Raw genomic sequence first — 22,450 nt, 5'->3', positions numbered from 1 at the left:
AGTAGCTCCTTGTAGAAAAATAATTGAATAAAATTGATAATACCACAAAATAAAAAGTCTGAAAACGTTAATCGGTAGTTTTTCACAGAAATTTGCTAGGAAAAATGTAAAAACCTTTGTTTATTTCAGTTTTTGTTAATAAATCACTTGCACCAACTATAGGTACACGGTTCCTATTATGGAGGTAAAATTTAACATTGGTTCTTATAGTGGCGCATCCCATTGAATTCTTATGGGACCCACCTCTATAGGAACACTACCACTACTATAGGTTCAAAGGAGCAAACAATTTAAGGAAAATAATTGTTTAAAATAGGTTTTTCGGCAAATCCTGAACACAAAACTGAATTAATGTTATTAATTAGTTATGACGTATCTATTAAAAATGTCATTTGCAAGCTTTTTATTCAAAATAGTGCTAAATAAGCACTACCACCACTATTGGTACTGCCTCCACTAAGGGAGCTTTTACTCTAATACATTCTAACATGAATAGTAACGGGGATAACAGGATCATTTTTGTTGTCATTGTTTAAAAGATAATGGAATTGTTGCCACCGCTGGCAGCACGGATAATTCAAACAGAGGATCGATCCACGGTATCCCCCGATCGGACTCTGACGTAACAACTGACATCGATCTTGCGCAAGCCCGATGCGCGACGAAATGTCAGGATGACACAGTGGACGTGACAAGCAGATGATGATACGGGCACAGACGAGTTTGCAAGTCATCTATAAGCACAGTTTGTTTGATGAATAATAATTTTCCTTCGTAATTGAATATTACTATTTTCGGGCGGCCTATAGGAATTTGCGCCAGTGAATTAGCCAGACTAATATATTTTCTAATTTTGTAAGTGTGAGAAATTATGGAATAGGGCGAAGTAAACAATTTCCTATAATTCTTTTGCATTTAGGTTAGCAGCTTAAAACCCGCTGAATATTTCGGTTTATTGTATCTTAGGTTCTACGATTATATGCTAATTGTAAGTGATTTACTAAATATTTATACAAAAATCAGATTAAGATAAATTACCCATTCGCTCAACAGGCATTGGTGTGAAATAATCAGGATTGTCGAAGATTGTTGGGGCAGATAAAATAGGGTGACCAGTTTGTAAGTGACAATGAATTCAGTATCGTTAAGCTTCACTAATAAACTATATTTTTAGCTTAAAGAGCTCGGCATAGAATACCACTCTTGCAACTCTATTAAGAGGTCCGAAAACAAAGCTCCCCAACAAAGCTTTAAGAAACTGCTTCCAACGCCAGAAGAAAGGATGCCTGAAACGGATCGGTTCGACTGCAAACTCTGCCGTAGGTCGAACAATGTGGACGATATGGTCTTCTGTGCGGTGTGCCAGGAATGGTATCATTATCAGTGCGTGGGAGTGACATCAGCGATAGCCAATGAGAGCTGGATGTGTGCACGTTGTTCGGCTTTGCCATCATCAACACGGATCGGTGAGCTATATGGAAGCGATCCTGTATTCCCAGCTACTATCATCAACGTGCCATCACCTAGAACTACCGAACTCCCGTCGGCCGTTACTTCATCATCCTCCGTGGTATCGCTCAGGGCAAACGCTGGACTACCACTGGCCACATCGGCGGCATCCTCAACTGTATCGTCGACTGCTCCTCCAGGACTGGTACCGGCCGCCGTCGCTGGGCCATCCGGATGGGTACCTGCAACGACGACTCCAGCTACTACGACTAACCATGGCCAATCTCTGCTAACGGAGCAGGCGCGAGCAAGCCTGCAGTGGGTTCAAGACCATCGAGCATTTCTGGAGCAGCAATTGGAAGAGAGTCATAGGAAGGAACTAGAAAGAAAGAAGGCACTGCTGGGACAGCTCACGAATAACGCCTTGCAATGTATCATTACCGGGGCGACATCGAACAACGTCAACGAGCAGCCTGCCGCGGTCGGCGGGGTCGACAATGTCGGAGGCTGGCTGGGAAGGATGATTGGCGAGATGGAAAATCTGTCAGTCTCACCAGCGAGCGTGGGGCCACAGGTGACAGTCCCTGTTACACCCGCACTCAACAGTTCCACACCGACGACTACAGGTCATGCTAGTCAGTATGTATTCGATCCGTCTCTATCATCCCTGCTACTTGGAGTGCCTAGTAGTATGCCAAGAGTTCCCACAAGTTCTTTGCATGAAGGTCAGTACACTAATATATCATCTATTCCTATGTATGGGTACTCACCACCTGGAGGAGACCATTCTCGACAAATCAGTGCGTTCCCAATCAGCACTCAGGCGTCTTTGATGGGATTGGGGAATGCAAATCTAACTAACGTGGTAACAGCCTGCCCGACGGTTCCAACAGCGTCGATTCCACAGGTGGGCATTTACGGCGGGTTGTCTGGGGGAAATGCAAGTGTACCCACAATATATCCACATCCCATCGTATCGCAATCTCCCATGGGTGGGTACTATCCAGTGAACTCCGCTCAAGCGCTTCCCTTACAATACCCGGTGGGTCCAACGCAGCAGCAATTGTTGGCGAGACAAGTTATGCCTAGAGATCTCCCGCCGTTTCGAGGGGATCCTGAGGACTGGCCACTATTCTTCAGTGCATACACCAATTCGACGGCCGCATGTGGGTACACCAATGTGGAAAATTTAGCTCGGCTTCAACGAGCGCTACAAGGGAAAGCATTCGATGCAGTGAAAAGCCGTTTGCTTCTTCCGGCATGCGTCCCTCAAGTCATGTCCACCCTGTACATGTTGTACGGAAGACCGGAACTGATCATCCAGACATTGTTGGACAAAGTTCGCGAGGCTCCTGCACCAAAGGCGGAAAGGTTGGAAACGTTGATCACCTTCGGCCTGGCGGTTCAAAACCTGTGTGACCATGTTGAGGCAACTGGGCAAACAGCACATTTATGTAACCCAGTTCTGCTGCGGGAACTGGTGGACAAGATGCCCGCTCAGCAACGCTTGAACTGGGCGCTCTACAAACAACAGTTTGCTACGGCCGATCTACGTACATTTGCTGGATTCATGTCCATGCTAGTAACAGCAGCCTCGGACGTCACAGTCACTACAGATTGTAAGCAGTCGCAATCGGGCCGAGGAGAGCGTAATAAGGACAAAAGTTTCCTCAACACTCACGCTGCCAGTGAGCCAACCACGAAGCAGAGTCAACCAGACGACGTGATGAAGACATTAGAAGTAAAGGAGGTACTGTGCCTGGCGTGTAACGGGCGTAACCACAAGGTAAAAGATTGCGCAACGTTTAAAAGGTGGGATGTAGACAGCCGTTGGAAAACCATCCAAGATCACCATCTTTGTCGTACGTGTCTAGGAAAACACGGACGGCGTCCTTGCAAAGTGCAACTTGTTTGCGGCGTAGAAGGCTGTCAGCAGCGACATCACCAGCTGCTACACTCCGGCGTTCAAAGGCATCCGCCTACGGCCAACGACGACCAGAAGACAATAAAGCAGAGCGATGATTCTGGAGAGGGGTTGAATGCGCATCATGCTGCCAAGAAGTCTACATTGTTTCGTATCCTTCCCGTTAAACTTTCCTGGCGGGGAAAATCAGTAGAAACGTTTGCATTTTTGGACGACGGATCGGACATGACTCTGGTCGAGCAATCGATTGCGGACAGATTAGGCGTCGACGATGGCGAACCACTTCCCCTTTGCCTAACATGGACCAGCAATGTGACTCGACAGGAGCCGAAGTCCCAACGGATTCATCTGGAGATTTCCGGAGAAGGCAAAAACGAGCGGTTTATCCTGAACGATGCAAGAACGGTGTCTAGTCTTAATCTTCCAAAACAGACGCTGAAGTACGGGGATTTGGTGCGGCAATACAGTTACCTTCGTGGTCTCCCGGTCACTAGCTATGAGGCAGCCACGCCCGGCATTCTGATCGGTTCAAACAACGCCAGCCTGACTGCAACGCTAAGCTTACGCGAGGGTCAACTAGGCGACCCCTTGGCCAGCAAGACTCGTCTCGGCTGGTCGGTCTATGGCTATACTGCTGAGGGAGAAAAGGCGTCGAACTTCACGCTACACGTTTGTGAGTGCCGGCGAGAGTACCAGGTGGTTCAGGATCTTCACGATCTTGTCAAGCGACATTTCACGATAGAAAGCGTCGGGGTTTCGGCGGACAAAGGGCCTGAATCGGAGGAGGACAAACGTGCCCGTCGGATACTAGCGGAGACAACGAAACGCCTTTCAAATAGGTTTGAGACTGGCCTTTTGTGGCGCCATGACCTAGTGGAATTTCCAAATAGTTTTCCCATGGCATTGAGACGTCTGGAGTGTTTCGAGAGAAGAATGATGAAAGACCCTGAGTTGAAAGCAAGCGTTCATCAACAGATCAGCGAGTATCTGGAAAGCAACTACATCCACGAGCTGATGTGTGAAGAGATAGAGGCCATGGACCCAAGAAAGGTGTGGTATTTACCACTGAGCGCCGTAAGAAATCCGAAAAAGCCGGGAAAAATTCGGCTTGTTTGGGACGCTGCGGCGAAAGTAGGAGGTATTTCGTTCAACTCAATGCTCCTTAAAGGACCGGATCTGCTGATCCCACTCGCTTCAGTGCTGTGCAAATTTCGGGAACGGCCCGTAGCCGTTAGTGGAGATTTGAAGCAAATGTTCCATCAGTTCAGAATTCGCCAGGAAGACGCTCATAGCCAGCGGTTCCTCTACAGGGAGCATCCCTCGCTGCCAGTCAGAACGTTCGTAATGGATGTTGGTACCTTCGGAGCCACATGCTCCCCCTGTCAGGCCCAGTACATCAAGAACCGTAACGCAAAGGAACACGAAGCGGACTTTCCGGAGGCAGCAAAGGCAATCCAAGAAAAACACTATGTCGATGATTATCTCGACAGTTTCGACACCGAAGAGGAGGCGATCCAAGTCGCGCTGGAAGTAACGGAGGTACATGCTCGGGGAGGATTCTGCATTCGGAACTGGCACTCGAATTCGGACGCCCTTCTGAAACGGGTCGGAGAACCCAAGGGAGTACATCAAAAGGCAATCAATACCAGTTCGGAGAGTGAAGCGAAACGAGTCTTAGGCCTTCTATGGCTACCAGAAGAAGATGTCATTGCCTTTGCCAACAACTTAAAGTTGGACTGTATTGTTCCAACGAAGCGCAACATCCTGCGCTGTGTCATGAGCCTGTTTGACTCGCAGGGCATTCTGTCCCATATCACGATTCAGGGACGGATGATTATCCAGGACAGCTGGCGCAACCAGACCCATTGGGACGAAGAGGTCGCAGAAACTATTCGCAGGCGTTGGCTGCGATGGATCAAACTGTTTGATGATGTTAGCAAGATGAGACTTCCGCGACCATACTTTCCTGGTTTTTCTGCGACTGAGGTCAGCTCGGTAGAACTACACGTTTTCACGGATGCGAGTGAGGAAGCATACGCCTGCGCAGCCTACTTTCGAGCCACAATAATGGGAAAGGTACACATTACGTTGGTGATGGCCAAGGCGAAAGTAGCACCATTGAAATCTCTGTCGATACCGCGTCTGGAGTTAATGGGAGCTCTTCTTGGAGCGAGGTTGTCCAAAGCGGTGAAGGAGTACCATACGATCCCAATAGACCGCCGAGTGATGTGGACGGACTCGAAAACAACTTTAGCTTGGGTACAATCACAACATCGTCGCTACCGGCAATTCGTGGCGTTTCGTGTGGGAGAGATCCTAAGTAAGACCGAGGCTTCTGAATGGAGGTACGTTCCCACACATCATAACCCAGCCGATGATGCAACCAAGTGGAGTAAGGGACCCAGCACAGATGCAACATCACGTTGGTTCCGTGGGCCCGACTTTCTGTACACGCCGGAAGAAGATTGGCCAGAGCAAAGATCGACTCTAAATTTGGAGACAGATGAAGAACTGCGTCCCTGCATGGTTCACAGAGGAAAGCCATTCAAAGAAATTTTTCAGATCAGCAACTCCTCTAAGTGGGAACGCTTGCTGAGAACAGCGGCTTACGTCCATCGCTACATAACGAACTGTTATCGTAAAAGCAAGAAGCAGGAGCTGATCACGGGTTACTTGCGCCAGGAAGAACTACGGAAAGCAGAGAACAGCTTGTGGAGATCAGTGCAAGCATCGGCATACCCGGATGAAGTAACCATACTGAAGCAAGGAGAAGGGAATCCTAGGAAACGCATTGAAAGGACTAGTACCGTCTATAAGCTGTCGCCTTTCTTGGACGAGCACGGCGTAATGCGGATGGATAGTCGTATCGGCGCAGTTCCATATGTCGGGTATGACTTCAAGTTTCCAATCATCCTACCACGTGAACATCACCTCACCAAGCTGGTCGTCGACTATTATCATCGCCGATATCTTCACGCCAATAACGCGACGGTGTACAACGAAGTTCGTCAAAGATTTCACATCTCCAATTTGCGCACCGTAATACGTAAAGTTTCGAAAGCATGCCAGACTTGCAAAGTCAACAAAGCAATCCCGGTAGCACCAAGAATGGCGCCTCTCCCGGAGTCTCGTCTAGCGGCTATGGTGCGGCCGTTCTCATATGTTGGGCTCGACTACTTCGGACCTATCCAGGTCCGAATTGGACGCAGCTGTGTTAAACGTTGGGTAGCTCTGTTTACGTGCCTCACTGTGAGAGCCGTCCATCTTGAGGTCGTTCATTCCCTCTCAACGGAATCGTGTAAGATGGCGATCCGTCGGTTTGTGGCGCGACGTGGATCGCCCATCGAAGTCCACTCAGACAACGGCACAAATTTTCAGGGGGCCAGTCGGGATTTACGTGAACAGCTGAAGAAGATCGATCAACGACTAGCAGAGACTTTCACAAACACCAACACGAAATGGATATTTAATCCTCCATCAGCACCACATTTCGGTGGCTCTTGGGAACGCCTCGTGAGATCCGTCAAGGTGGCTCTTGGTTCATTGTGCAGCGATCGGAATCCGGATGACGAGACGCTGTTGACGGTCATCTCGGAAGCAGAATCTATAGTGAATTCCAGACCATTAACATCAATTTCTCTGGAGAATGCCAGCCAGGAGGCCCTGACACCCAACCACTTTATCCTGTTGAGCTCTTGTGGAGTCGCTCAACCGCCCACGAAGCTGGCGGAAACAACGAAGGTCACACGCACAAATTGGAACATGGCCAGACAGCTCATTGATCAATTTTGGAGGCGATGGATCATCGAGTATCTTCCGACGATTGCCATCCGGAGCAAGTGGCACAACGAAGCTGAGAACCTCAGGGTAAATGACCTTGTGCTGATTGTGGACGAGGGTCAACGTAACGGATGGGCGAGGGGTCAAGTCGTAGCCGTCATTCCAGGAAGTGATGGTCGAATTCGGCAGGCCATGGTCCGAACCACCGGTGGGCTGTTTCGGCGCCCAGTTACCAAGCTGGCAGTACTCCGGGTGCAAGAAAATGGTAACGCAGAAAGGACGGAAGAAAGGCAGGTGCGTTACGGGTCGGAGGATGTTGCCACCGCTGGCAGCACGGATAATTCAAACAGAGGATCGATCCACGGTATCCCCCGATCGGACTCTGACGTAACAACTGACATCGATCTTGCGCAAGCCCGATGCGCGACGAAATGTCAGGATGACACAGTGGACGTGACAAGCAGATGATGATACGGGCACAGACGAGTTTGCAAGTCATCTATAAGCACAGTTTGTTTGATGAATAATAATTTTCCTTCGTAATTGAATATTACTATTTTCGGGCGGCCTATAGGAATTTGCGCCAGTGAATTAGCCAGACTAATATATTTTCTAATTTTGTAAGTGTGAGAAATTATGGAATAGGGCGAAGTAAACAATTTCCTATAATTCTTTTGCATTTAGGTTAGCAGCTTAAAACCCGCTGAATATTTCGGTTTATTGTATCTTAGGTTGTACGATTATATGCTAATTGTAAGTGATTTACTAAATATTTATACAAAAATCAGATTAAGATAAATTACCCATTCGCTCAACAGGCATTGGTGTGAAATAATCAGGATTGTCGAAGATTGTTGGGGCAGATAAAATAGGGTGACCAGTTTGTAAGTGACAATGAATTCAGTATCGTTAAGCTTCACTAATAAACTATATTTTTAGCTTAAAGAGCTCGGCATAGAATACCACTCTTGCAACTCTATTAAGAGGTCCGAAAACAAAGCTCCCCAACAGGAATCGTTCAAGCAAATGTGGTGATTTCAGACACTATTCTCATAGTTTAGTTCTACGGTCGGAAAACGTTGCGGAAGAGGAGCTGCAAAGTTTTCCGACCAAATATGCTTCTCCTCCATCTCTTCTCTTTTTGCATTCGAGACCACCAAATTTACCACTGCATAATCACCCTCCCTGGGGTTGCAAAACGGTGAGTCGATAAGGAGAGCGTCCAATATAGCTCTGGTGCTCACAAGTTCCTACCTCATGATTCCACAGGTCAATGACAAAGACCGCCAGCTAAGAGTTGTATGCTTAGCTGGTAGTGCAGCCTGGGCACTGTTGTCCTTCTGACTTCAGCTAGATTGAGGAGGTACGATCCGAGCGTCTGTTCACCAAGGAGGTGCGGCTCAAACAGCGTCTGTTCTGGCATCCAGCGGCTGAGTAAGAAACGTTGCACCACGCCCAGCTAGATCCAAGGTGGTAGCCCCATCAGCGTGGTCGTCCCAGTGTTGGTTGGGACGTTAAACAAACAGAACTGGCACGATGGCCCTCCGGCGAGACAGGAGTGTTGGCGTAGGCCCAATAAGCCACTCGTAAAAATCGATACAATTGGCAAAGACCCACGCGATGAAATAAGGACTACGATTGGAAACTTGGAACATGGAATTGCAAGTCACTAGGATTCGCAGGATGTGACAGGATAATCTACGACGAACTACATCCCCGCAACTTCGACATCGTGGCGTTGCAGGAACTTTGTTGGACTGGACAGAAAGTGTGGAAAAGCGGGCATCGAGCGGCTACCTTCTACCAAAGCTGTGGCACCACCAATGAACTGGGAACAGGATTTATAGTGTTGGGCAAGATGCGACAACGTGTGATCGGGTGGCAGCCGATCAACGCAAGGATGTGCATGTTGAGAGTTAAGGGCCGTTTCTTCAACTACAGCATCATCAACGTCCACTGCCCACACGAAGGGAGACCTGATGACGAGAAAGAAGCGTTCTGCGCGCAGTTAGAGCAAACATACGATGGTTGCTCGCCGCGTGACGTGAAAATCGTTGTCGGCGACATGAACGCGCAGGTAGGAAGGGAGGAAATGTACAGACCGGTAATCGGGCGAAACAGCCTGCACGCCGTATCGAATGATAACGGCCAGCGATGCGTAAACTTTGCAGCCTCCCGTGGTATGGTAGTCCGAAGCACCTTCTTCCCCCGCAAAGATATCCACAAAGCCACCTGGAGATCACCCGACCATCAAACAGAAAACCAAATCGACGGTAAATTCTTCTCAGATATAACCAACGTCCGCACATACCGCAGTGCGAATATAGATTCGGATCACTACTTAGTCGCTGTATGCATGCGCTCAAAACTTTCGACAGTTATCACCACGCGTCGAAGTCGAACGCCGCGGCTCAACAGCGATCAGCTGCGTAACGTGGCGAAGTGGCTCAAGACTACGCGCAGCAGTTAGCAGTGGCCCTACCAACGGAAGAGCAGCTTGGCGCAGCTACACTTGAAGATGGCTGGAGGTACATCCGAATCACAGAAACGACTGGTACGACGGCGAATGAACAGTTGAACAGTTGAAAAACGAGAAGAATGCAGCATGGGCGAGAATGCTGCAACATCGTACGAGAGCGAATGAGGCACGTTACAGACAGGCGCGGAACAGGCAGAACTCAGTCTTCCGGATGAAGAAGCGCCAGCAGGAAGAACGAGATCGCGAAGCGATGGAAGAGCTGTAACGCGCTAAGGGCACATGAATGTTCTACGAGAAGCTGAACCGTTCGCGCAGAGGCTTTGTGCCACAAGCCGACATGTGCCGAGATAATCGCGGGAATATTCTCACGAGCGAGCGTGAGGTGGTCGAGAGGTGGCGGCAGCATTACGATGAGCACCTCAATGGCGACGTTGCAAGTACCGAAGGTGGCGTGGTAACAGATCTAGGAGTATGTGCACAGGACGAAAGACTTCCGGCCCCTGACCTTCAAGAGATTGAGGAGGAGGTTGAAAAACAACAAAGCCGCTGGAGCAGATAAACTACCAAGCGAGCTTCTAAAATACGGTGGAGAAGCACTGGTGAGAGCACTACACTGGGTCATTACCAAGATTTGGGAGGAGGAAGTATTACCGGAGGAATGGATGGAAGGTATCGTGTGTCCCATCTACAAAAAGGGCGACAAGTTGGATTGCGGAAATTACCGCGCGATCACACTACTGAGCGCTGACTACAAGATACTCTCTCAAATTTTATGCCGCCGACTATCACCGATTGCAAGAGAGTTCGTGGAGCAATATCAGGCTGGATTCATTGGTGAACGCGCTACAAAAGACCAGATGTTCGCCATCCGGCAGGTGTTGCAGAAATGCCGCGAAAACAACGTGCCCACACATCACTTGTTCATCGATTTCAAATTGGCGTATGATGAAGTCGATCGAGAACAGCTATGGCAGATTATTATGCACGAATACGGATTCCCGGATAAACTGATACGATTGATCAAGGCGACGATGGATCGAGTGATGTGCGTAGTTCGAGTATCAGGGGCACTCTCGAGTCCCTTCGAATCTCGCAGAGGGTTACGGCAAGGTGATGGTCTTTCGTGCTTGCTGTTCAACGTTGCTTTGGAGGGTGTAATAAGAAGAGCGGGGATAAACACGAGTGGGACGATTTTCACGAAGTCCGATCAGCTGCTTGGTTTCGCCGATGATATTGATATTATTGCTCGTAAATTTGAGACGATGGCGGAAACGTACATCCGACTAAAGAGTGAAGCCAGGCGAATCGGATTAGTCATTAATGTGTCGAAGACAAAGTACATGATGGCAAAGGGCTCCAGGGAGGAATCACCGCGCCCGCCACCCCGAATTCATATCGACGGTGATGAAATCGAGGCGGTTGAAGAAATCGTATACTTGGGCTCACTGGTAACCGCCGACAACGACACCAGCAGACAAATTCAGAGGTACATTGTGTCAGGAAATCGTGCTTACTTTGGACTCCGCAGAACTCTACGATCGAATAAAGTTCGCCGTAACACGAAGTTAACCATCTACAAAACGCTGATTAGACCGGTCGTCCTCTATGGGCAAGAAACATGGACCCTACGTGCAGAGGACCAACGCGCCCTTGGAGTTTTCGAACGGAAACCATCTACGGCGGAGTGCAGATGGAAGACGGGACTTGGAGAAGGCGAATGAACCACGAGCTGCGTCAGCTGCTGAGAGAACCAACCATCGTCCATACCGCGAAAATTGGGAGGCTACGGTGGGCGGGTCACGTCATCAGGATGTCGGATAGCAACCCGACTAAAATGGTTCTCGAGAGTCATCCGACCGGTACAAGAAGACGTGGAGCGCAGCGAGCTAGGTGGGTCGACCAAGTGGAGGACGATCTGCGGACCCTACGCAGAGTGCGGAACTGGAGACAAAGAGCCATGGACCGAGTGGAATGGAGACGGCTACTATGTACAGCAGAGGTCACTCCGGCCTTAGCCTGATCGGTGAGCAAAGTATCTTTAAAGTGACTCGAGTATATTCCAGACTCGTTGGCCATCTTTCATTCTTGGTAGCTGTAGGATTTCTAGTTGATCAATAAATACACAATACACAATTAAATTTTAGTATCTAACTATATTCCTACAGTAGCGACAATACATTTACAGCAGTACATGAACCCTAACGCTTCTGTGGTATATCTACTGTTTTTAAACAAGAAACGTGAAGGGTCCAACAATCGACATCAAATTCAAATCAAAAACCAACCATTTGTAATCGAACGGTTACAAGCCATAAAGGAATGCCTGCACAATAAAAAGTGTTGCTGTAGTTTTCGTACATTAATCGTTTTACGAGATTATGCGTTCAGGTCATGCTTGAAAACATCAACTAGACAGTATGCTAAATGAAGTGTATAATCATCTACATAAGAAACCATGCCATTTAATTAATAACGAAATGTTCAATCTGGCAAAGATGAGTTCACTCAGAACGATAACCCTCGGGCTTCCCCGGCAGCTACGCTCGCGCTCGGCTTGAGGAGAGGATCACAGATGGTGACTTTTCCCAGTGGCTTACGAGACTTTGTATGATCACACATCTCTACGGTCGGTACGCTTATTTTTGCTACGTTCACGGATTCCGGAAAAAAAAAACTAAGTTTGATGTTCCCAAGTAGAGCACTCAAGTCACTGGGGTGTTCACTGCTTTGAGGCAGTAAGAATTAGGGTTCCGATGCATGGTCAATATGGGTATCATATCTTGACGTTTTTTTAGGATCTTCTGAAATGCCCTAAAGCCTCCTGAAACGTCCATAAAAATTCTTTCAATGCCCCTGAAATCCTCTGAAGATTGCCGAAACCCCTCGTAACGCTCGTGAATCACGCTAATATTCCTCTGAAATCCCCTGTAATGCCCCCGAAGCATCCAAGAAATGAACTTTTCTGGAAATACCTGTAATACAAAGATTATCAGTTATTCTTACAAACCAATGCTTGCTATCCTGGATTGTAGGTATCGAGTTCGGACATGTATCTACTCAAAGAGCTACGTCCGAAAATATCCATATCGCATGAGTATTCTAGGATTTATTAGGCATGCCCATTTTTTTCATTTTCACAGAGTATATCCCCATCAAAAGCGGCCTACGTTTGTAGCCATACATTTACCATCAATGGTATTTGAAAATTATGTCGAAACGTCGGGACAAATCTAAAACAGTCGTTTTTGATTCCCCAAGACTGCAGTGCCGAAAAGAGTAGCTAACATTTACCATAAGTTGTATATTTAAAATTCATTCAACAAAACCCTAAATGAGCTTATGGCAACCAGAAGTCTAATGTTTCGGCATCGGAAACTCCTCTTCCCAGACGGTCCGCTCGATCCAATCCAGATAATGGTCAACGCGATGAACAACGCCTATTCTGGGAGTTGAATCGGTATCAGGATTGCCATACGCAGTGCTCCCTATTCCAATCACCGTGAAGCGACAGGTCCGACTGTCTACGCTCTGCACAATACTTCCGCTGAATGTGTCCGTTTGCAAGCGAGGGTTGATCACGCATGCCTGGCCGGGGTACAGGCGATGTGATTCTTGGATCACATTGTCGCACTCGTCCTTCGTACCGATATAGTCATAGGCCGATTGCGGCCGGGGCTTGACATCCGCTTGAGTTGCGAATAGAACAAATTGTGAGAGTTGTGGCTTGCGGAAGTTAATGACAATGCAATGTACTTACGGTCCCAATAGCTTTCAATCATCGTTTGTAGCATGGCATCCTCAAGGTTTTCCGACAAACTGTTTGCCAAACAGGCCGGAACCAGTTGACTGGATAGTGCAACGGGTGTGGATAGCCTAAGGATCCCGACGTCGTTGTGATGAAAGTTCGTATGATCATAGTCTGGATGACACGTCATGTCCGAAATGTTGACCATTCCATGGTAGCTTATTTTAGCTGTTTTCGGTTGACGGAGGTGCCTGAATGAAAATGTTATAATCATAGAATTTTGGGATCGTTCGTACAATTTCAAAGGAGTTAATGGTTGCAGTTGGATAACATTGTGTATAACAGTTCATAACGAAAATATCTACTGTAACGATTGTAAATATTAAGGACTGAACTCCAGGACAGTTTGAAGACAGTTTCAATTTCCGAAATGAATACGATAATACAATACCAGTTTGTGTCATGCAGCTATGGCTGATTATGCAACGTTACTCTGTATAACAGATACGACTGCTATTCCGAGTCCTAAACTCACAGTTAGTTTGGATGAGTTTCGAAAAGTGTGATTTAAAGCGGAATTACTATCCGAAATAAAATCTCTAGAACATGGTTGCGCTTCTGAGTACTTACCGTAGGCATTGACAAGAAGTCAATATGTAATTCTCTTTAACAAGTACACCAAGGGAAATAATTTTCGATTGGTCGTCATACAGCGAGACCTGCCAAAAAGGAGAACGATCGCTGTACATTTATACAGCAAAAAATGCGGTAATTACTTACGATATGTGGCTGAGAGTCTAGCGAAGGGTCCCACGAATTCTCACAAACTCCGCTGCTTTTACGAATCAGGCTGGCGTAACGTTCGCATTCTGAATGGTAAAAGGTGAATTAGCCATTGCAATCCAAGTGTCATGAAACTAGTTATGCCCCAGTACCTCTTTCACTGATTCTTCTTGATTTTTTGCTTGCCATGATTCCTTCGATCCACGTGATGTACGGCTCAAAACTTATCAATATAAGGTATCTTTTAGCATCACTACCTTCCACCTTGGATGACACGATCCCCGTCAAGATCCATGACCCAAGGAAATCGACAAAGTGTAAGTGGTACAGTCCTGATCCACGGTCGGCGATGCCCTGTTCAACCTCTTCCTCGAAAACGAAGAAAAAAGAAACAATAATAGTCCAACTCAATAATTAATAGTAGAAACGATCTCACCATTAGGATAGACGGCACAGTACTGATTGGCGGAGAGTGTCAGTCCAGCTTCGGAACACACCTGACGAACACGGATGTAGACATTAGATGACTTGAGTTCGTTGTTTGATTTCCCAGTTTCCATTGTTTGCCAACCAGTGATGAAGGCAGGCTGACCTTTCAAATTCGAAAAACTCGAAGCGTTTCCCGGAACAATGCAGATGTGCGCCACATAGGGTGTATTCTTGACCGGCCAGCTGGTCACCAGTAGCGCTATGTTGGAATCCGAAGTGTCCGGGTGGATATGAACTTCTCTGACGTATCGTATTTGCTCGTGAACACTAGGGTGACCTAAGCGATTCAATCCAAAGTGCAGTTCAAAAGTATCCTTCAGCAACGGTATTCCGGTGGTTTGATTCATGACACACTGCGCCGTTGTCAGAACATGCCTATTGCTGATCAGGGTACCGCTGCATATTAGTTCAAACGCGCTGGTATTCCGGTTCCGGTGAAAAATTGCCGTACTCCACGGCCACTCCTCAACTTCGCCTTCATGGTAATAAAATCCGCATTTTTTGTCTTCTGTCGGTAGAGGAAGTTGTGCATCTACTGAAAGCATATGAAGAATTGTACAGTAGACGTTCGATTGGTGCGAACGACTGTATCGTAAACTACTACTCGATTCTGGAAGTAACTTCCGAGAATCTTGTACAGGTACCCGGGTATCCAGAGCCACCACTGCACAATATCAGAATTCATCTCCTCTTACGCTGAAGCGCTATTTCGGCGGTCTTTGTAACCACAAGATAGCGTCTATGATCGACCTCCCCTTCCGGAAACCGAACTGGCTGCTCGAGAGACTATTTACACCCTCGGTGCTCCTCAACAGTCAGTTGGGGATGATCTTCCCGAGAACCTTCCTCGCTGTGTTGATCGAGCATATTGCACTATATGTCGACTGGTCTCCGGGTGGTTCCCCCGCCGTTAGCAATACCAGGCTCTACCGCTTCCAAACCTCTGGGAAAACTTCCTCGTTCAGGCATTTCTGCATAACAGACCTGAACATCTCGGGAGCCTCTGCAATAGCTACTTTTGAGGCCAGGTGTGGAACTCCGTCCGGACCTCGGACCTTACCTATGCTAAGTGATTCAGCAATGCCCGTAAGTTTCTAATCGGTGACCCTCCCCTCATCGCTAGCCCCGGTCCCCTGCGGCCCTACGAAAGGAGGCCAAGGACTAGGATCGTGACGCGGAAAGAGCTCCTCGATGATCTCCTCCAAAATCTCTGGAGACTACTCTGTAGGAGCCATTTCGCCTCTGGTCTTGGCTATCACGATTCACTATCCTGTAGGCATCACCCCACGGATTCGCATTGGCACTCTAACAGAGATCGTCAAAGCAGGTCATTTTGCTTGCCCTTATCTCGGTCTTCAAAGCGACTTTTGCAGCGGCGAACATCACCCGTCGCTCATTTCGTTCCTCATCACTTTCTTGCGCAGGTCTGCAATCGCTCAAGTCCACCTGTAAGCCGGTGCTCTCCCATCCCTAGAGTAGACTTGCTTAGGCATGGTCGTATCGCATGCACGCGAGAACACCGTTACCAGCTCGTCCCCACTTAAACCGAGCAGGTTTCACTCACGGCTGATCGCCTCTCTAAATACCTCGTCATTGAAGTATGATGTATTCCACAAGCGAGGGGTTGGCGTCGGCCTGGCCACCTCTTCCTCTACTGGATGCCTGCTGTTGTTGTACTCGAAACTGTAGCGAACCGCCAGGTGATCGCTGTGAGTGTAGCCATCGTCTACTCTCCAGTTCGAACTACTTGTTAGGCCATGACGACAAAAAGTATCATCGATAATCGACTCCACTCCGTTCCGACATTAACCAGGTCGACATCTAGCATGGCCGGTGCCTCTAGCAGGATCTGACTTCGCTGAGTCGTAAAACGGCTTCCTAATTCCACGGCCCTGGCATTGAAGTCACCCGCTATTACCACCGGCCTCCTCCCTGTCAGCAAGGGCGTCAAACATTCCAGTATCTGCGTGAACTGTTCGATCGACCACCGTGGAGGTGCATAACAGCTACAGAAGAAGACCACGTTTACTTTGGTGAACACGAAGCCCTCGTAGATAGCAGACAACAACTCCTGGACGGGGTATTTACCCGTCATCCATATCGCCGCCATTTTGTAACCAGTGGTGTGTTGAAGTGTCCAAGATTTGTGAGATTTTCGTGATTTTGTGTTTCGTTGTATTTTTATGTCAAACCAAGGAAGTCCTTAAATATCTAAACATGGACACTACCCAACACCCACTGTGAGGTAACGCAGCAATTAGTTCCGCTACTCACCACCAGACGTCGCAGAAGGATATGTTGGGCGGCCATTGTGGGTGGTGTAAAGGGGGCCATGATGGGGCGAAATCGGATGGGCGGATTACAGGACGGTCGAAGGCCTGGATCGTGAACCACCATTACGAATCCAGCAATGAATTACCTACATCGGCTGTTTTCCTACTCTCCGCATCGACCAATGTGGCGCTAGCTTCTATGCGTGAAAAATCGCTAAAAGTAAATCGCAAAAATATCGTATGGCGAATACCATCTAAAGGCAAATTCTTCAAAGTGGAACACATTATTCGAAAAAATATTTGGTAGTGGTTGTGCACAATGGTGACCACTATTAAGCCTACCAAATATTTTTTCGGGAAAAGCTTTGTATTTCAAGTAATTCAAGTTTAGATGCATTTCGCCATACAAAATTAAATTGATTTACTCCTGCTGATCAACTGTGGCTGCGCGCAAAGCAGGTAGTCCATTAACTTGCAACAGTTGTGAAAGCAAGACGTGAGCTAGCAAACTGAAAGCTAAAAGTGAATTTACAAAGCCAGCCAAATTAAGACTTTGGTCTACAAAGAGTGAAAAGTGGAAGTAAAGAAGTGGTGATAGCATCCAGGTAATTCACAACACAGTGCATTAATTCCCGACCGACCTAGCATTAACCGCCAAACCCCCCCCTCCAGGACCCCTGTACTAAAGTGTAAAAGCCAGTGCTTACCTGTGAATAGCGCTGTGCCTACTTACCCGCGTATTCTTCCAAGTTTGGCCGCAGGATTGCCGGAAGTACGCCTTAACCCTGTGAGAACCGACCGTGGTCCGGAGTTGGCCCAGACGTTCAAAGCGCCGCTCCGTCGACCGAATAGACCGCCGTTGGCTACACCCCGTATATCCAGGCGCAGCCATTTTGAAAGTGTCCTAGAGTTCACGCGCCACGCCAAAAGTCGCGACTCGGACTGCATCGAACGGCCGTCCAACCCAACGGGAGGCAACAGCAAAGGAGGGCACCGAAGGAAGGACGAAGGAGAAGGTGTAGTAGCGGAACAGGAAGAAAGGGGCCCCGCATAGAGTGAAGAAGTAGGAAGAAAGAGGTAGGAGATAGACAGTTAGAAAGTGGGAAGAAAGTCAATAAAGGTACCTGTATTGTGAAAGTTAAAATAAAGTGGCTTTGTGTTAAACGTAAAGTGTTTAAGTGTTTCCTTGGCCGCGATAGTCAAGCGCGTACGCCGACCCTGAGGCAGTTGAAGGAGGGGGGTCTCACCAGTGCTGGGCAGGGATCGCCCACTAGTTACAATTTTTCCGGACCCATCCGCAGCCCAATTGCCGTTGCCGGCGGTATGGGTCCCGACGGCTGATAGCGATATCCGTTACCCACTCAGAAAATGCGCGAAAAAGCAGTTGCTAGGCTGCGTTACAGTAAGAGATTCAGGTTCAGCTGCATTACCTGCACTGTGACTTGCCAGCTGTGGCTTTTCTGAAGGCCGGCCATTTTGGACCTCCCGTTGGTTGCTTACTTTTCGCGGAATTCCTGGAACAAATCAAACACATGGGTGGACTGGAAGAGCCTTGTGCTTTGTGGCCTTTGCCGCCGCATCGAATACACAGCTCTCTCCTGTCAGGGCCTTAACAATCCCATGACTTGTGTTCTGATTCCAGACACCTGGAGCAAACCTCCGTAGGCTCGCGCAAGGTCAGTTAGCACACTGACCAGCCCACCTTGAGCTCTCTAGTTTAACGGACTTGTTCACGCCCGTCACAGCTAGCTGTACCAAGGCCACCTGAGTCCCTGTCGGGCCCATCCATAGCCGAACATCTGCGGTGGCCACCTGCACCTCGCACTGTTGCCGCAGTACCGTGATGAGCTCTTCCACTTTGGTGACCTCGCCTTGGGTTTTCACCTTTGTTCAGAGTCTCCTCCGCTGTAAGAGCCCTCACATCAACGCCCTCGCCAAGGACTTCTACCGCCAGACTTTTGTAGACGACGCCCTTGCGTTCCTTGTCGCGATTGAGTTCTAGGAGCATTTCATCGTATAAGTATGTCTAATACTGCGCACGTCGGCACCCAGAAACAAGAACTTGGCGACGCTTCTTATCGCCTTCAAGACTTTCGGGTACTTGGAATGTTCGGTCTTGATGACGAGCCGCGTCGCCTTTCTCACGCTTGGCAACTGCCCTCCTACGTTTCTTAGGCCTGGTGTCCCTACGCTCCTGCACCTCCTTCTTCTTTCACTCTACTTTGGTCCAGCGGGCGTCCAAGGGGTTGTCCTCCCCCTGACCCATCCTAAGTTGAGGTTGCTGAGTACCAATCAATGATCACAATACCCTGTTCCCTTCGACTGCCTCACACGCTTCTGCGATTGCTTGTCGTAAGCAATAGCATCCGCCATACTTTTGGGACTACCCGCGAAAACGAAGCCCTCCGTCTGGGTAGACTTCGAAATCTTTGACTTCACGCGCTCTACCACTGTTGCGTTGCCACGAGTTCTCTGGCAACACGGTTGATCCGTTGATCAACCAGCACGCACCGATTCGACTATCTTGGTTCTCAGTGCAGGTCTCTCAAGATTCTCAACGAGTATTGGCCTCATCAACGCCTCTCGTACCTCAAGTCGCATCGCATGTTGGTACCTCAGGAGTTACCCAATGTCACGCCCAAGGCCAGGAGGATGGTAACCCCGGTAAAGAAAAAGGCAAGGCGTCCCTGCAGGCCCGGCCCGGTATGAAGGAAGCAGAGGGCTGTGAGCTTGTGCCGGTCCTCAGCCGCCATAGGATAAAGCGGTCCAGGGGGAAGATGTCCTTCGGCCGCCTATGGATAGGCGGTACATAGAGGGAAAAGCCGAGAGCAGGTGGACCGATGAGGCAATGAAAAGCGATGTTAAGCTCGCGGATCGGGGAGCTGACGTACGCAGTTTCAGATGTACTCGTACCGGTTATGTTATCCTTGAGCTTAAAAAGGACTCCGAGCACAAGGGATTTGGAGGAGGAAATCCTTGGTGAAGGTGTAGAAGTGACAGCTCTCACTGCTGAAGCGACTGTCCCGTACAAAAACCTGGATGAGACCACGGATACGCAGGAGCTCGATGGGACTTGAGACGCTAACCATTCTCCATTCCATGCGCTCAATACGATAGTTCAACATTAATTTGGTCCAAAGCAGCGCCGGCCACGTCCTTACGGCTATCGAGAAAGGAAGCGAATGTAATTTCGACAAACCCTTTCTTGTAGAGTCCGAGGAATCCTCTGCATCTCCACAGTTGTCTTGATAAGGAGCATTTTGAATAGCACAGGGTAAACCGTGGATTTGGATGTCAATTATGGCTGGATATGCGATTAGAGTTATGTAAACGCATCACATACCTTGGGATTGTCCATTCCAAATTCTCTGCTCAATCCAGTCCAAATGATAGGCAATTCGAGCATAAATTTCCATCCAATACTGATTGCGGGATTCATCGTTTTCTTCATTGTGAACCTTCAGTCCCACCACCGTTGACATACACGATTGCCTGTTGGACGTCTGCAACACAGCACCGGATGATTTGCTGTATTTCAATTCATAATAGGCATTGTACATCAATTGATCAGTACTGTTGACGCATAGTTCGCCGGCAAGGTCAGACCTGTTGAACCAACCGGGTCTACGCAGTGATTTGCACTTTTCATACAGAGTTATTCTGTTCTCGTCCGACTCAACCAGGGTCTTGTGGTCGTCTGAAAGTGTTCAAAGATTATTCAAGGACATTATTTGATATTCCCAACAAATTTTGTCAAATTACCAATCGTTTCAGTGACGAAAGCCGTTTGGACGAGGATGTCGTACAGATTTTCCGTCCAGTTGTTAGCCAAACAAGCTGGAATCAGGGTATTACTGAGCAAAACCGATGCATTCAGTTTAAGAATCGCTAAGTCGTAGCGTTTGCTAAAGTCGGTATGCTTCGGATGACATGCCATTTCCGACACGGCCACTTCCCCGTACGCTTCGATTCGCACTTTAGCTTGCAAGTATAGTGCATTGCCTTCTGGTCTAGAATTTGGAACACATTAAATTTGTAAAGTAGAACATTGAATATCTCAACCTCACCGAACGCAGCTGCAAGTGGTAATGACATGGGACTCATCTACCAGGACACCATTGCACATATGTATGCCTCTCGGGTCAGTTATCATCACCTAAAGAAAATCGCAATATATATGGGGGATGATAGTAATGTAGTGAAAAACTTACGTTGTGCCTATATCTATTGTTGAAACAATCACCGTTACGTCTTTTTCTCGTCAGTCTTTGGAATCGTTCGCACTCTGAAACAACAAAATTGAGAAGAAAACAATCGCACTTGTCATGTAATAACTCCGAAAACAAGTGAATACCTAGTTCGCTAATTCGTTTCTGCCTCTTGTCCAGGCGAGGTTCACTCTCAGCAAAAATTTCCTTAACCCATGTCAAATACCGCTGAACGTTAACAAAAACGATATACTTAGAGGCGTCAACTGTTTGTTTCAATTCGTTGAACTTTCCAAACGAAACGATTCCCCTGAGCTGCCAACGATCGCCATCACTGATGTACATGCCGCCGCCACTATCTCCCGGTCCAGGACTGGCTCCTAAATAGAGAAACAGAGTTCAATTTGATTGCTTCTAAGTATCTAGGGTTTTGTACTAACCGGTTTTATTTCCAGCGCAGAAGACTTTTTCGTTCAAACTTTTGCCAAACAGATTCGGGTCGTCCATCAGACACGTCACATAGCTAACCACGGGCAGCGGAGCCGTACGAAGCACATCCGAAATGGTCCCGTTCTCCGTCATTCCCCACCCTGTGACCCATCCGGATTTACCTTCTAGCTCTCGTAAGTCACGGTCCACCCTCTGGTCCAGACAAATCGGAATGACTGTGTCGGAGTATTCCACTGGCAATCGCATCACCAGCACAGCGATGTCATTCTTATTCGACTTATATTCCGGGTGAACATGTATTTTACTAACGTCACGAACCACAACGTTATCAGTCAACTTTAACAAATTATGCTGGCCGAAATGAAGCTCAATCTCATACAGAACCGGCCTCTGGCCACGTACTAGACGTTTGACGCAATGAGCTGCCGTCAGGGTGTGCTTCTCGTTGACCAAAGTACCCCCGCAACCATACTTGAACCGATCGGTACTCTTCAATCGATTGAACACTGCCACATGCCATGGCCACTGACCTTCTTCCACTGGCCAACCGTCTTTAATCAGTGGACGCAATCCGTGTTGTCTGATTCCACATTGGTAGGATGTTTCGGAAAACTGAACCGAACACAGAAAACATAAAATTAGGAAGCACACCAACTGATTCATCTCTCTCGGCTCGATCGGATCTTCGCCAAAACCAGAAAGCGACTGAACTTCTACGCGCAGTAGAGCTTTCCACAGAATCCATATCGTATCAGATGGTTGTAACTGTGAGTCGTAAAAAAGCTTGAATATTGTGATAAAAATTAGATGGTTCACCTCGAGAACTATTCGTTCCCTCCTCGCGTTCGTCGGTGTGTTTTGATTTTTCTT

At 48.0% G+C, this 22,450-nt stretch overlaps 2 protein-coding genes across 2 annotated transcripts; one reads left to right on the top strand and one right to left on the bottom strand.

Moving 5' to 3' along the window:
- The first annotated feature begins 1,282 nt into the window (after window positions 1-1,282).
- Window positions 1,283-7,621, top strand: LOC134288631 (uncharacterized). Its single transcript, XM_062854013.1, has one exon. The coding sequence runs from the start codon at window positions 1,283-1,285 to the stop codon at window positions 7,619-7,621; it is 6,339 nt and encodes a 2,112-aa protein (XP_062709997.1).
- Window positions 7,622-12,017: 4,396 nt separating this feature from the next.
- Window positions 12,018-22,450, bottom strand: LOC109424087 (uncharacterized). Its single transcript, XM_029855302.2, has 12 exons — window positions 21,571-22,450; window positions 21,277-21,510; window positions 21,134-21,207; window positions 20,990-21,078; window positions 20,685-20,932; window positions 20,266-20,619; window positions 14,597-15,184; window positions 14,313-14,525; window positions 14,158-14,246; window positions 14,008-14,096; window positions 13,390-13,628; window positions 12,018-13,318 (listed from the first exon to the last, which is right to left on the bottom strand). Exons 1-12 carry the CDS (start codon window positions 22,241-22,243, stop codon window positions 12,987-12,989), a joined length of 3,222 nt encoding a protein of 1,073 aa, XP_029711162.2. The 5' UTR covers window positions 22,244-22,450; the 3' UTR covers window positions 12,018-12,986.

The sequence above is a fragment of the Aedes albopictus genome, chromosome 1 (genome assembly GCF_035046485.1).
Source record: "Aedes albopictus strain Foshan chromosome 1, AalbF5, whole genome shotgun sequence".
Lineage (NCBI taxonomy): Eukaryota > Metazoa > Arthropoda > Insecta > Diptera > Culicidae > Aedes > Aedes albopictus.
The sequence above is the reverse complement of the archived record's forward strand: the minus strand, read 5'-3'. Positions and strand labels throughout refer to the sequence as shown.